General features: G+C 39.5%; 1 protein-coding gene across 3 annotated transcripts in view; it reads left to right on the top strand.

Annotated features, from left to right (window-relative positions):
- lg20h18orf54 (linkage group 20 C18orf54 homolog) overlaps positions 1 to 16,418 on the top strand; it is an 81,145-nt gene that overhangs the window by 21,086 nt on the left and 43,641 nt on the right. For all 3 annotated transcript variants that reach the window (XR_009817430.1, XM_061980590.1, XM_061980589.1), the window contains exons 4-9: positions 1,164 to 1,331; positions 1,450 to 1,561; positions 9,210 to 9,273; positions 10,775 to 10,954; positions 13,039 to 13,147; positions 15,840 to 15,929. Coding sequence is in view for 2 of the 3 variants with exons in the window: in XM_061980590.1 (XP_061836574.1) it covers positions 1,164 to 1,331; positions 1,450 to 1,561; positions 9,210 to 9,273; positions 10,775 to 10,954; positions 13,039 to 13,147; positions 15,840 to 15,929 (723 nt within the window). In the remaining variant the exon portion in view is untranslated. The remainder of the gene's footprint in view (positions 1 to 1,163; positions 1,332 to 1,449; positions 1,562 to 9,209; positions 9,274 to 10,774; positions 10,955 to 13,038; positions 13,148 to 15,839; positions 15,930 to 16,418) is intronic.

The following is a 16,418-nucleotide window of genomic DNA, read 5'->3' as shown; positions in this document are numbered from 1 at the left end:
AACTGGAAATATGTGATGCATTACATTGTATCGTAATCATGTTCGAAATCAACTGAAACTGAACGGAACTGAACTGAACTGAACTGTTTGCGCTTGGGAGTACTTTGTGTGTGTAGACTCACATTGGCCTCGGCTCATATGACCAGCAATGTCATAATGACGGGCCATCATCCCTCCATCCATTTATACCGCTTGTCCCTTTCGGGTTCGCCGGGGGGCTCTAGCCTATCACCGCTTCACTCGGGCGGAAGGCAAGGTACACCCTGGGCAAGTCGACACCTCGCCGCAGGGCCAATGCATGTCCATGACAAAAAAAGTAGTGGTATTTTTTTAAAGGCAGTAAAGTTCCTTTTTTAATTAATTAGTACCGTGCTACTTTATTAGTATTGGTATACCGTGCAACCCTACAAGTGTCTAAACAAAATGTATGTTTGTTGAGTTCCTGTTGACAGCGCTAATGCTTTTGGGTAATGCAGTCTAAAAACATTAAGCAACAAACTGGTGTTCTCGCTTCCTAGTTTACATTTTTTTTTTTTTATTTAGGGCAAGACAATGAGGAACAGATTCTCATTTGTAATGCAGACTTAGCAAAGAAGCACCATTTACACAAAGATGTTGAAGTGTGATGATAATCTCTCACTGGCTCTCACTTACCATCTAAAATGGTGGTTTCTTTCTATAATTAAAATTAATTATTACCATTATTAATTATATTTAAATAGAAAAGTACAATGTCTACTTTTAAGTCTCGGCAAAAAATAAGTACAATTTTAATTTGGTATTGGTTTTCCAATTTTTTTTTAAATCTTGTGCTTTCTAAGGTTAAGGTTACAAAAATACTTGAAACATTGATAAAAAATTCAATAAATCACAATAATTTAATATAATTGAAAACAAGCCTTTAAAGCATTGCAACTTTTTAAAAAAGCTGCAGCAAATTCGGGCATTTTAGGCCGCTACATTTACAAAAAAAGCTAGCTAAATAATGGGGCAACTAGCTTACTGGTGTCTGTCTTTTACGTTAAACCTACCATAAACATGATGTAGGCCTACTGTTCATATCTTTGTATCTTACTAAATCAGAATTTTATGAAATACTTATTTTACCCACAATTTAAGTATTATTTCTTTTAATATTTGTTTTCTTCTAATTCTACTTGTAGTTCACAGGGAGCGTTTAACTAGTAAAGATGTGGATTTCCTGACCCTACCTGTCAGTTCCCTCCGTCACCGTGACAACCATGACCGACTTTCAATGACAACAGACGAGCTGCTGTCCGTCCCCCGTGATGGTTCCATGCCTGTCACTCACACGACCGCCTTCATCCAAGGTGTGTAAATGCATCGCCTACACACCAACAATTAACCAGCGTTTTCAGAACTCTGAATGCGTAGCTCTGCACATTTGTAATTGTCTATTTTAGTGATGTGTTTTTTTGGCTGTTTCAGGTGTCCTGTCTCAATCTGTGCCTTCAAACACACACATCCCATCCAGACCAGGAAGCCCAGCAAGAGATGACATGTCCTACCTACGCTCAAGCAGAAATTGCAGGAGCTGCAGGTTCAAACTCTAGTACTTTTTTTGGGTGTAATGCTACATGTATTTTACATCATCAGTAAATCGCTATTCTCCCACACAGTACACATCAATTGAGGGATAGAAAGCACACCTCTACTTTTTTGTGGCTTTTAGTGGCCCTAAATAAGATTTTGATTTTGGCCCCATTTTGGTGCAGCTTAGTAAGTATTGTAACACAGTTGTCCCTTGCCACATTGCGCTTTGAATTTTGCAGCTTGACTTTGTAGGTGTCATTTCATGTGTAAATGGCTTTCTTCATGTTAAAACGTATTTACATTTTTAAAACATTTTTAATTGATAATGGGACAGGGGTTAGTACGTGTGCCTCACAATACAAAGGTCCTGGGTTCAATCCTGGGCTCGGGATCTTTCTATGTGGAGTTTGCATGTTCTCCCCGTGACTGCGTGGGTTCCCTCCGGGTACTCCGGTTTCTTCTCACCTCCAAAGACATGCATCTGGGGATAGGTTGATTGGCAACACTAAATTGGCCCTAGTGTGTGAATGTGAGTGTGAATGTTGTCTGTCTATCTGTGTTGGCCCTGCGATGAGGTGGCGACTTGTCCAGGGTGTACCCTGCCTTCCGCCCGTGTGCAGCTGGGATAGGCTTCAGCACCCCCCGCGACCCCGTAAGGGACAAGCGGTAGAAAATGCATAGATGGAATTCTCACTTTGCAGACATTTTTTTACCACGGTCAGGCCCGCCACCAAATCAACAGCGATAAACTCTTGGCGACCAAAAGTAGATTTGGCTCGGGGAGCCTGAGTGTGTGCATAAAAGACACAACCAAGAGAATGACTACTTTGACAACAACAATTCAGTTCAATCCAACATGTCTACAAAATATATCATAAATTATATGGATCAAGATAAACAAATGAATGATATAATTATGACAGGGCTGCGTATTATTGCTAGATCTTATGTCAGTGCTGTGGATAAAAGAGGATAACCAGATTCAGTAGAACAAAAGTGGTACATTTTCTGCAATTAAAGGAAATTGATGTCAATATTAACACCATCGACACATGCATTCCAATGAATGGAAGAAACAACAACACCTCTCTGGTTATCCAAAATGTCACAGCTGAAACAGTGTTAGAAGCTAAAGGGTACAAATGTTTACATGAATAAGCGCAATGACTTCGCCAAGAAAGCATGTGACTTGTGGAATCAGGGGAAAATCAGGAAACTTGGAGCGCCAACTTCAAAATCATCAAAATATCAAGTTAAATAGAGATCCAGAAACAAGAGTAATTTTTGTCAAAGGAGCTGGACAAATATTAAAGTTTACAGCGATTCGACGGCTAGGATGATTACCAATTTTTTTGGAGAGAGTGGGTTAAAGAGAGGAAGGGGTAACATGTTTGGAACCTGATATAAAGAAAGCTCAGGCTTGTCAGAGTCAGTGTTGGCACTTTTTTTTATGTACAGAAGGCTTACGACATGGTCCAGAAAAAGGGGACTATTAATTAAGTTAAGGTTGATGGGTATATTGGGTCAAACTTGGAGATGGGTTAAATATTTAATTTTTTTACTAAATTAGTGTATATAGGTTAGAGTTGGATCTGAGCTGTCAAGAATATACTAAGTGGAAAATGGTACTTGTCCAGGGAATGTGATTAGCCCAACCTTTTTTTCTTTTATGACTAATGATATCTTTGAGTGTGTTGAGGCAGTATTGGGCGGTCATTATATGAAGATGGTGGAGCTTTATGGAAACGTAGTAGAAATGTTTATCACATCACAAATGAAATTCAAGAGGTAGTAAGTGTGGTGCAAGAATGGTCTTACCGGTGGGGTTTAAAATTTTTAGTTGGAAAGACTAAAACAATAAGGTTTTTGCGGAAAATTAAGAATCCTTGCTCCCGTTACATTGTATGGCCAACTAATAGAACGAGTAAATCAATTTAAGATTTTGGGAATGGGGATGGATGCTAAGCTAACATGAAACGTATGTTGCCAGCATTGTTTCCAGGTGTAAAACAAAATTGAGTGTGATAAGATGTTTGGCTGCAGTAGAGTGGGGTGCCTGCACAGCAGCTATCAAAATGTTTTATACAATTATAGTAAGGGCAATTTTATATTATGGATGTATTGAATATGGGTCAGCAGCAAAAAGTGTGTTAAAGAAATTGGAAACAGTTGCGACACAAGCACTGAGACTGTGTTGTGGAGCTCTAAGGACAACTCCTCTTTCTGCACTACAGGTAGAGATGGGGGAAATGCCATTGCAGATGAGAAATAAGCAATTGATTATGCAGTACTGGGTGAGTCTCAGAGGTCACTCTGAAATGCAGCATTCAACAAGAAGGGTGATGTTATTGTGCTGTCAGTGAGGGTGCTAAATATAACTATTGTGCATGGAAGAGCATGCAGGAAAATAGCAGGACACATGAGATTAACACAAAAAAGTTGTCTTTACCAATTTTCAACAGTTGTTCCTCCATGGTTGTTCCCTGCGGTTTTGATGGATTTATGGCCATAGCAAAAGTGGATATATGGCCATAGCAAAATGTCAAAGGCTGAGTGGAAGTGCAGCAGTGATGGAAGACCGTTTCAATACGTAATACAGTTTACTCCAATATTCAGGGACAGATCAAAAGATCAAATCACAGGAAGTACAGGCTTTGCTTTTGTAGTAACAAGGCTCTGGATTGCAGTTAAAGTCCAGCTATCACAGCTAAAAAAATGTGGTGGTCTGCTATGACTTAAGGTCATATTGATAATAATACTACAAGTGGTCTGCTGATAACCAACATCAGTTATCATCTACCAGTTTTCACAGTCTACGACAGAAACTACAGGAAAGGGAAACGGAGATGACAAAACTACATTATCAAAGATTATGCACGGAAAAAAGTATGATTGCTTTGGAAAATGTTCTGAAAAAGTGAAAATGATGCCGATCAATCTATAAATCAATCAATCAAAGTTAATTTATATAGCCCCTAATCACAAATGCCTCAAAGGGCTTCACAAGCCACAACGACATCCTTGGATCTGATCCCACATCTGGGCAACAAAAAACTCAACCCAATGGTAACAATGAGAAACCTTGGGAGGGACCGCAGATGTGAGGACAACCCTTCTCTTCCACCCGGTGCAATGGATGCTCAGTGGGTACGGTTAATAACGTGAGAGTCCAGTCCATATAGATGTCAGCAAGGGGATCCTCTTGCATGTAGTCAAGTCGGGGCGCCAAGACGTCACCGACTGACTGATGGATAAGAAGTGGTCCACCGCTGGTTCCGACTTAATAATGTGAAAGTCCAGTCCATTGGGAGGTTCTACTGACGTAGATTATTCCAGAGTACTGGAGCCCGAATAGAAAACGCTCTAAAGTCTGCAGACTTTTTTTGGGCTCTGGGAATCATTAATAAGCCGGCGTTCTTAGAACGGAGATTTCTGGCCGGGACATATGGTACAATACAATCAGCTAGATAGGATGGAGCAAGACCGTTTAGTATTTTATATGTAAGTAGTAAAACTTTAGTCGCATCTTAAGTGCACAAGAAGCCAGTGAAGGTGAGCCAGTATAGGCGTAATATGATCAAACTTTCTTGTCCTTGTCAAAAGTCTGGCAGTTGCATTTTGTACAAACTGTAATCTTTTAATGCTAGACATAGGTAGACCCAAAAATAATATGTTACAGTAATCGAGACGAGATGTAACGAACGTGTGAATAATTATCACATTGTTGGTGGTGGACAAAATGGGACAAATTTGAGCAATATTACGGAGATGAAAGAAGACTGTTTTAGTAACACTCTTAATGTGTGGCTCATACGAGAGCGTTAGGTCGAAAATAATACCGAGATTCTTTACCGAGTCGCTTTGTGTAATTGTTTTGTTGTCAAAGGTGGTATTATTGAATAAGTGCCGGGGTCTAGCAAGACCGATAATAAACATTTCTGTTTTCTTGGCGTTAAGATGCAAAAATTTGCTGGATATCCATTGTTTAATTTTATTTAGACATTGCTCCAGGTGATTACAATCTGGCGTGTAAGTCAGCTTTTGGAGCATGTAAAGTTGAGTGTCATCAGCATAACAGTGAACGCTAACACCGTATTTGCATATGATGTCACCGAGCGGCAGCATATACATGCTGAAGAGTGCAGGGCAAAGAACCGAACCCTGTGGAACACCGCACGTTACCTCAACATACTCTGAGGTCACATTGTTGTGTTCACAAAGTCTTAAAATAAGTGATTATTTTGAAGAATCATTGTTTACATAATCAATTTAAAGCAAGTAAGCATGTTTTTAATGTAATGCTGCTTTCTATCTGTAATTGAAGAGTTCAGCAAGAAAGAATCCTAACACCAACATGCCAAGACTAAATTAAAAAAGTGGAAAAGAAAGGTTGAGAGAATAGAAAGAGTGAAGGCTGACCCAGTTAACACCAATAATATTTGAAGAAGGAATAAGAAAAAAGGAAGAAAATAAAGGAAGAAAGAAAGTTTGAAGTCATCAACGATTTATCGGCCACGGAGCAAAGGAAGGCTAGTCTTTGACCTGGAGGTCAAAGACTACATTTACACTGCAGGGCAAAGTGGACCATATCGGATTTTTTCGAGATCGGTTTTTACAGCTGACTGTGTAAGGCGATCTTTATCAGACTCCAGTATAAACGCGCACAGACCCCAATGTGGCCTCGATGTCGCATGTGCAGTTTGATTTAGTGAAAACAAAGGAAGTTGACTGGATTCTTTAAATGAACAAGGAAGTCACTACTACAGGAGAAAACATGGACACCACAGATGAATGTGTTATTGGGTTAGTGACGTGGCTGTTGTGTAGAGGAAGTAGTCAGATTATAGAAAACAACTGCAGGAAGAAGAAAATAATTCCAAAAAGAAAAGTGATCGTGCTGCACACACGAATGACGTAGCTCAAACAAAGATGAAGTAAAACTCGCAAACAGGTTAAATTGCCGTTTGAACTGCAGTCAGATTTGAAAAGATCAGATTCCAAACAGAATCTGATGTGGCCCAATGTGATACAAAAATATCAGATTTGAAGCACTTTGGAGCGTTTCGACTTTGCAAAAATTATCCAATCTGATTTGGTGTCCAGTGTAAACGGAGCCAAAGTAATGCACATTTTCAGAAGCCTGACAGTAATATAAAGTGTTTTTTTCTTGCCTAAATACGGAATGCATCCGCTTTCTACCGCGTGCCCCTCTTGGGGTCGCAGGGTGGCTGAAGCCTATCTCAGCTGCACTCCGGCAGAAGGCAGGGTACACCCTGGACAAGTCGCAGGGCCAACACAGACAACATTCATACTCACATTGACACACCAGGGTCAATTTAGTGTCCTATCCCCAGTTGTATGTTTTTGGAGGTGGGAGGAAGCCGAAGTACCCAGAGAGAACCCACACAATCGCGGGAAAAACATGCAAACTCCACGCAGAAAGACCTCAGCAATGGAACCTAGGGCCTTCTCTCTGTGAGGCACGAGCGCTAACCACTGCTTCACCGTGCTGCCACTGAATACTGAACCCATGTGGGTTCTTATTTTCAACTGATACTAACAGTTTTCTCCAAAAATAAATTATTGTATTGACCACAAAACATAAGTGTTTGCAATATTTCCAACATCAAGCATGTTATAAGTTAATATTAAGCAATAAGTTTGAGGGAATATGATACAACCATGCAAACAAAATAGTCGTCATTACCGAAACATGTGCGGCCCCTACCGAAACACTGGGTGTTTACAAAGAAAAATAAGTATATTGAGTTACCAACTAAAATGTTATGATATTGATTGGTTATATGTATTTTAAATTTTAGAAATCATTAACTCTGAAATCAATCTGATCATTGTTATTCATTTTAAAAAGAAAGATTGCATGCATATTTTAAAGAATTTCATATATTAAAGTCAGAAAATGTGCTCGAAAGTAAATTTTTATGGATTTTATGTGAAAAACCTCAATAATTATTTTTTTAAATAATCTTTACACAAGTTAATTAAAGGGGAACATTATCACAATTTCAGAATGGTTAAAACCATTAAAAATCAGTTCCCAGTGACTTATTATATTTTTCGAAGTTTTTTTTTTAATTTTACCCATCACGCAATATCCCTAAAAAAAGCTTCAAAGTGCCTGATTTTAACCATCGTTATAAACACCCGTCCATTTTCCTGTGACGTCACATAGTGAAGCCAACACAAACAAACATGGCGGAAAGAACAGCAAGCTATAGCGACATTAGCTCGGATTCAAACTCGGATTTCAGCGGCTTAAGCGATTCAACAGATTACGAATGTATTGAAACGGATGGTTGTAGTGTGGAGGCAGGTAGCGAAAACGAAATTGAAGAAGAAACTGAAGCTATTGAGCCATATCGGTTTGAACCGTATGCAAGCGAAACCGACGAAAACGACACGACAGCCAACGACACGGGAGAAGGCGAGGACGAATTCGGCGATCACCTTCTAAGCAACGATTGGTATGTGTTTGTTTGGCATTAAAGGAAACTAACAACTATGAACTAGGTTTACAGCATATGAAATACATTTGGCAACAACATTCACTTTGAGAGTGCAGACAGCCCAATTTTCATCAATTAATATATTCTGTAGACATACCCTCATCCGCGCTCTTTTCCTGAAAGCTGATCTGTCCAGTTTTGGAGTTGATGTCAGCAGGCCAGGGAAGCTAGGGTCGATGTGAGCCAAGACATCCAGGGGGTTTAGCTCGCTCGTCTGCGGGAACAAACTGCCGCCATTGTTTGCCGTGCTACCGAGGTCCTTTGTCCCTGAATTGCTCACACACTCACTCCGGCAGTTGGAAATGCATCTGCTTTGAGTGTCGCAGGATATCCACACATTCTTGCCATCTCTGTCGTAGCATAGCTTTCGTCGGTAAAGTGTGCGGAACAAACGTCCAATTTCTTGCCACTTTCGCATCTTTGGGCCACTGGTGCAACTTGAATCCGTCCCTGTTCGTGTTGTTACACCCTCCGACAACACACCAATGAGGCATGATGTCTCCAAGGTACGGAAAACAGTCGAAAAAACGGAAAATAACAGAGCTGATTTGACTCGGTGTTTGAGAAAATGGCGGATTGCTTCCCGATGTGACGTCACAACGTGACGTCATCGCTCCGAGAGCAAATATTAGAAAGGCGTTTAATTCGCCAAAATTCACCCATTTAGAGTTCGGAAATCGGTTAAAAAAATATATGGTCTTTTTTCTGCAACATCAAGGTATATATTGACGCTTACATAGGTCTGGTGATAATGTTCCCCTTTAAACATGATATTAACAGAGTAACAATATGTCTTATGCATATTTGAAGACTATGATTTGGTAGTGACAAATTTGGGGAGATGGCAAACATTCCCAAATATTCTGAAAATACAAGTTAACTTCTTTTTACAGAAATGTGTACTGCAGATATTGTACAATATATATATATGGACAAGATTTTGAGAATACAACTTACAATATTTAAAAATATTTCCAACCTCACTTTGTAGAATAGCCCATATAAGTGAACTTTGATTGATAAATTGATTGATGATGTCGTACAGTTACACCCTTACTACTATGTCTCATTGTGTGGATCATTGGAATGTTAACACAATGTTTCTGTCACTTCTCTTCCATACACTAGGTGCAAAAAAGAACCAGAAGTTCCCACTTTAAAACAAGATGTCCCCTTTGTCAGATGCTTAACGGTAACTACCATTAGTTATTTTAGCGCCGTAACTGTTAAAATGCTGTTCCGCCTAATCATTGCCATTTGGTTGTTGTAACTCATAAATTGAATTTAAAACTCTGTTTTTTTTTTCAATTCTAATTTGGTCATACAATCTACCCAAAATGTGTATTGGTTTATCTCAAGCAACTTTATTTCATTTTTGTACAAGGCTCCGAAGCTAAAAATGTGTAATTGAAGTAACAGGAGTGAGTTTTTAGCATAGAACTATTCTAATTTGGTCATACAATCTACCCAAAATGTGTATTGGTTTATCTCAAGCAACTTTATTTCATTTTTGTACAAGGCTCCGAAGCTAAAAATGTCTAATTGAAGTAACAGGAGTGAGTTTTTAGCATAGAACTATCAATTACAGTGGTACCTAGGAATCCAAATTAATTGGTGTTCGTATTCAAAAAATTTGTATTGCACAACAGCGTCTTTAATTAAAATGAGTTGAAATCAATGCAATAGATACATATTATTTTAACGTCCTTGGCTAGCTTTATCAACTCATTCTGCCTCACTGTGGTGCAGACTAGCAATGCTATGCGCCAACTGCTTCACCATTTCAGCTGGCAACACGCTCTGTCATGTTTTTGTTCACTTCTTCTCAGCACTGTTCTTTACACTCAGTCTTGTTTCTTCATGGTTGAAAAAGCAAAATGTTATGTTGATCTCTAGCTAAAAGCTAATGCTAGCCAGTAAGACGAGATGTTTTTGGGTGGATCTTACGGGGTTAACTGTGACATTTGCTATGCCAAAGTGAACCCACTAAACTAGATGCTTGCAAACTAAAACAAACAATTAGCCAACAGACAGCTCGAAACACGAAAACTCGTAAGTTGGGACACTCGTATCCTAAGGTACCACTGCACATGAAATAAAGCCATGTTGCATTTATGCTAATAGCATGTTAAAATGGTGCACATTACAGTGATTCAGTAAAAAGAATATGGAGTGTTTTGAAAATAAACAAATAACATAAGAACAATAATGTAGGTAAGAGGACGGTGCCAAAAGTCGTGATACATAAAATACACTCCATATGAACTTATTTTTGGTCTTACAATGGCCTGCAGAGGATACAAATTATGCAACTTCCTGTGGACCATGTGACTTGTGGAATATTACATATTTTTCAGTGTGTTAGGGTAATAAGACTGAGTTAAAACCCAGGGTCACCACTGAAGTGGGAATTATTTCATGGTTAAATACAATTTGAGGAAGCGAGGCAACAAATAGTATTCTTCAAAGTTGTGTTAAATGTTTCTTAAAGTATCTTTTAAATTGTATTTATTTGCTATGCAATCATATCAATGTTGCATCACAGCACAAATTGATTAATTAAAATAAATATATATACCATTATTGTTTACTGCATTAATAAATGTTCTTTCCTGGGGATGCAAATGCCAAAGATTTGAACCTTTATTGTAGGATCCCACTCTGACTTGAGTGTATTTATCTACATCTGTCAGTGTGCGCACAGAGCAGCAAAGGACGCAGATATGTCGCCGTCGCTTCGTTCACTTGGCCGGGTCACTGGGAACAAGGCGGACATGGACGACTCGACCGTCAGCAGTTTAGAAGAACCAGAACTGAAGTACCCAACGTGGATCCTAAACTGTGACTTCAGTGAGCCACCGCCCCCATCACAGGTCCACCATCATCTTCAACGTACATTTAGGAAGTTTTTTAGAGAAATTACTGCACTTCATAAGATCATCACTTCAAATATTTATACCTACACTTGCAGCCAGAAGTTAACATACACTCATCATGATTAGGGTGGTTAAATTAATTATATATAGACTTAGATTTAGACAAACTTTAATGATCCACAAGGGAAAGTATTTCACACAGGAGCTTAGTTACAAATGATGGAAAAGATAATGCACACAAGGGCACAACAAGAGGGCGAAAACAAAAGGTAAAAAAGTAGACTCAAAATGTACCATAATAACAATATAACATACATGTAATATATACATATATACAGTATATACTGTACCGGTATATATATATAGATATATATATATATATATATATATATATATATATATATATATATATATATATATATATATATATATATATAAAATATATACAATATATAACAAATCACAGTTACCATTTACAAGATAACAGTATACATAACAGCTGCAGGAGAAAAAAAAAGTCAGCATAAAAATATAAGAATAGATCAAATAAAGGTAAATATAACAGAAAATATACATTATAAACAAAGAAAGGTTTGCTAACTTAGAAGCGCTCTGGTAATAGACACATATCATCTATTGCTGTATGGCGAGTGATTATACAGCTGGATGGAGTGTGGAATGAAGAAGTGGGAGCAAAGCTGCGGGAGCCTGTTGGAGTATGAGCTCTGCTGTCCCTCGATTGTCCGGTGGAGTGGGTGGGCAGGATTGTCCATGATGGAGAGCAATTTGTCCAGTGTCCTCCTGTCCCTTCCTGACACAAACGCCTCCAACTGCGTGCAAATAGTTTGGCCGGCTTTACGGATCAGTTTGTCTATCCGGTTTGAGTCCATTTTGCTAGTGCTGCTACCCCAGCAAACCACTGCAAAGTACAGTGCACTGGCCACCACAGACAGATAAAAGATCTCCAACAGCTTGCTGCATACATTAAAGGATCTGAGCTTCCTCAGGATAAAGAATCTGCTCATCTCCTTCTTCTCTACAGCCTTGCTGTTGTCCTTCCAGTCCAGTCTGCCGTTCAGGTTGACTCCCAGGTACTTATACTGCTCCACTACTGCCACCTCCCGGCACTGGATGATGATGGGCTCCCCTGGGGTCCTTTTCTTCTTGAAGTCAATGACCAGCTCTTTGGTCTTGTCCACATTCAGGAGTAGAAGGTTAGCCTGAGACCACTCCACTAAGTCAGCGATCAGTGTCCTGTACTCCATTCCTGTCCTTCCCCGATACACCCGACCACAGCAGAGGCATCAGAGAATTTCTGCAGGTGGCAGTACCTGGAGCTACACTGGAAGTCTGAGGTGTACAGGGTGAACAGGAATGGAGACAGGACAGTTCCCTGTGGAGCACCTACACCACTGACCACAGTATCCGACAGGGAACTCCTCAGTCGCACAAGCTGGGGCCTGTCAGACAAGTTGTCAGTGATCCAGGAGGGAGTGAATGAACTGACACCCATCCTGAGCAACTTGTCACTCATCAGAATTGGCTGGATGGTGTTAAAGGCACTGGAGGCTCTTCGGGTTAGAGGGCTTTATAGGCAGAATAGATGAATCCCCATTACTTGCATTGTTAGCTGTCTTACGCAGTTTTTCCTATTTTAGAAAGCACAGAAAAGGGAAAGTTGTGTGTTCTTGTCTCACATAGGATCATGAATGACAGGCAGGGTTCCAAAATAAAAAGCAAACTTTTTCTTAAAATCTTGTTATTGTAGCAATTTCAGATTATGAGGAAAAAAATTGCATTATAAATCAAATCTATTATTAGTGTTATTAAAATAAATAGACCAAAAACTAAAAAAAATGTCAAATAAACAAAGTAGACCAAAAAAATAAAACATTCCTACCAATGACGAGTGTATGTACACTACTGACCACAACTGTGGATTTCCATTCCATTCCAAATCACACAAACAATCAGCCTTCAGGACCTTTTAATTGCAGTCAACCTTAGACCTAAAAAAAGCAATTGAGGGTAAATCCAAATTTCTTGTTTTTTGTTTGTTCATACTGTATGTCAATATTCAGGAGGACAGCCAGCAGAGTCTAAGAAATCTTCGGCTTCAGTTTGCTGAACAAATATCGTTACTTGCCTCTGACAGAAAGAAGCCAAACTTCACGGAGTCTCTTTTGAGAGGTGAACAAGATCAAGTGCTGGAGTGAAGTTTAACCAATGAGAAGCCAAAGCTTTTTTAAGTCAAATGATGGTACATATAACACAGACCAAATGAATACCTTGGTGATATTTTTTTAATACTGCGAAATAATGTAAAATATGTATAATGTTACAAATACAGTACAGTGCATCCAGAAAATATTCACAGTGCTCACTTTGTCCACATTTTGTTATGTTACAGCCTTATTCCAAAATTTTATAAAATCATTTTTGTCCGACACACAATATCCCATAATGTACTGTAATGCCATATCGAACCAAAAATGAGGTCGGAGGAATTGTCTGTGGACCTCCGAAACAGGATTGTCTCGAGGCACAAATCTGGGGAAAGTTACAGAAACATAGCTTCTGTCTTGAAGGTCCCAATTAGCACTGTGGTATCCATCATCCAGTAATGAAATACGTTTGGAACCACCAGGACTCTTCTTAGAGCTAGCTGGCCATCTAAACTGAGCAATCGGGGGAGAAGGGCCCTCGCCAGGAAGGTGACCAAAAACCAGAGGGTCACTCAGTCAAAGCTACAGCATTTCTCTGTGGAGACAGAAGAACTTTAGAGAAGGACAACCAGCAGTCCTGTATACTAGCATAGCCAGACGGAAGCCATTCCTCTGTAAATGTTTGCCAAAATGCACCTGAAAGACCCCCAGACCACGAAAAGCAAAATTCCCTGGTCAAAGATTGAACTCTTTCGCGTGAATGCAAGGTGTCATGTTTGGAGCAAACCAGGCACCGTTCACCACCAGGCCATTACCATCCAGCCAGTGAAGCATAGTGGTGGCAGCGTCATGCTGTGGGGATGTTTTTTTAGTTGCAGGAACCGGGAGACTAGTCAGGATAGAGGGAACAAAGAATGCAGCAATGTACAGAGGCATCCTGGATGAAAACCTGCAACAGAGCAGCACTGTTAGGCCATGTCTACACTAAAACGTTTAACCCCTTAAACAAATAATTATTTAGCTTAAGCTCGTCTCAGTCACACTAAACCATCGTTTAAGGTCCCCCTCCTCAGACAAATTTTTACACGGGTCAGCCGCATAATTCTTAAATCTCCGGCACTTAGCTTTGTATGGACTCATTGATCATTTACAAAGTGAGTTCGGAGAGGAAGTGACGCCAGAAAGACCCCGCCCACACAGGAAGTGACACCAGAAAGAACGCGCCACAGGCAGTGTAGAATCACAGCTGACCTGGACATTCGAAAGTTCTCTTGCCGTCTGAGAAGTGTTGTATCCGAAATAGCTGCAATTGCTTTCTCTTAAAGTATTCATGTGTGATTTCCACAAGCGTCTGCACATGTAGAGGAAGGGGAAACACGGCATGTCTGGATGACTCGCCTCCATCTTTCTAGTGTTTACCTCCGAGTGGAAACAGGTTGTTGTGAAGCTGGCTGTGGCGCGTTCTTTCCGACATCGCTTCCTCAGTTTGTAAACGATCGATGACTCCATACAAAGCTAAGAGCCGGAGATTCAAGAAATACACAGCGCACTTACCCGTGTAATAAATTATCCAAGCAGGGTTACCTTAAACGATGGTTTAGTGTGGCTGGCACGATGCTTCGGCTAAATAATTATTTGTTTAAGGGGTTATCCGGCTTAGTGTAGACACAGCCTTAAACTCTGGCTGGGGCAACGGTTCATCTTTCAGCAGGACAACGACCCTAAGCACACAGCGAAGATATCAAAGGAGTGGCTTCAGGACAAATCTGTAAATATCCTTGAGTGGCCCAGCCAGAACCCATACTTGAATCCAATTGAATAGCTCTAAAAATGACTGTGCACTGACAGTTCCAATACAAGCTGATGGCGTTCGAGAGGTGCTGCAAAGAGCAATGGGCAAAACTGCCCAAAGTTAGGTGTGCCACGCTTGTGGCATCGTATTCAAAAAGACATGAGGCTGTAAATACTGCCAAAGGTGCATCAACAAAGTATTGAGCAAAGGCTGTGAATGCTTGTGATTTCTTAGTGTTTAATTTTTATTTTCAATACAATAAAAAAAAAAAAAATACACTTTTTCACACGGTTATTATGGGGTAATAATAACCGTGTGAAAAAGTGTATTTTTTTTTTGTGTAGAATTTTGAGGACACAAATGGATGGATAGATGGATGAATGTAATTTTTTTAAATGCACTTAAAAAGCACAAAATAAGTACGTTTTCAGTTCAAACCCATCCAAGAACAGACATGCAGAACGGTAACATTGATCGGGTCAACACATGGGCGGCGCCCCGTAAAAAAGATAGAAAAATTGATAAACATGGGGGAAAGAGGAGGGGAAAAAAAGAACGTCCCAAACTAAGCTACAGTTTAGTTTGAGATGAGGGCTGGGCAATATGGACAAATATGGCCCAATATGGCTGGGCAAGTACAATTTATCCAAAAAGTTACTTAAGTAAATTTTACACGTCACTACCGACCTCTGATTTTAATCTTAAAGCATTACAATTGTTAAATTGTCTTAAAATAAGTTGTCATGGTAAAAAATAAGCTTTTGGAAATGAGCACGCTTACAGGATACAAAGCTATTTTGGGGAAGCCATTGTCACATGACTGTCACATTACAGGACCGATTTAAAGTGTTGGATGGCTTCTTATGGGTTAAAGACATGTGTTGTTGATCCATTTTTAAGTTTCAGTGTGTTTAATTTTTGTCAGGCAATCATCTTGAGTCTTTGATCCAGAAAGCAGATCAAGTTGTGAACTTTCTCTGTCAGAGTTTTGGAGCAGCAGATTCAGCAAATTCTGGTAAGATCATTAATGATGTCATTGGTCATGTTGTGGGTAGGCATGGGCCGGTATGAGATTTTAACATAAGGCAAAATATCCCCATTTCACAGCACGGTATGTTAATATAATTACAACTCTTAAATATGTTATTTTGAAATGTGTTTTGTGAAAAGATTTTTAAAAAACAAATTAAATAGTCATGCAGCTGAGATAGGCTCCAGCACCCCCCGCAACCCCAAGAAGGACAAGCGGTAGAAAATGGATGGATAAATGGATTTTCAGACATCACAATAGAACATGTTGAAAGTGGAGCACATGTCTTAAAATAACTGAGATATTTCTAAGTAAATACTAATAAAGTGCAGTTTTTAATGCAGTGCAGTCTACGGTTGCTAAATGTGCAACTCAAGTGACATTTTGATGTTTTATTTGTAAAAAAAACAACTAATAAATGCTATCACCAATTGGCTCAAGAAAATCATTGCATAAATAATTGATAAAAACACA

The sequence above is a fragment of the Nerophis lumbriciformis genome, linkage group LG20 (genome assembly GCF_033978685.3).
Source record: "Nerophis lumbriciformis linkage group LG20, RoL_Nlum_v2.1, whole genome shotgun sequence".
In the NCBI taxonomy this organism is placed as follows: Eukaryota; Metazoa; Chordata; class Actinopteri; order Syngnathiformes; family Syngnathidae; genus Nerophis; species Nerophis lumbriciformis.
The sequence above is the reverse complement of the archived record's forward strand: the minus strand, read 5'-3'. Positions and strand labels throughout refer to the sequence as shown.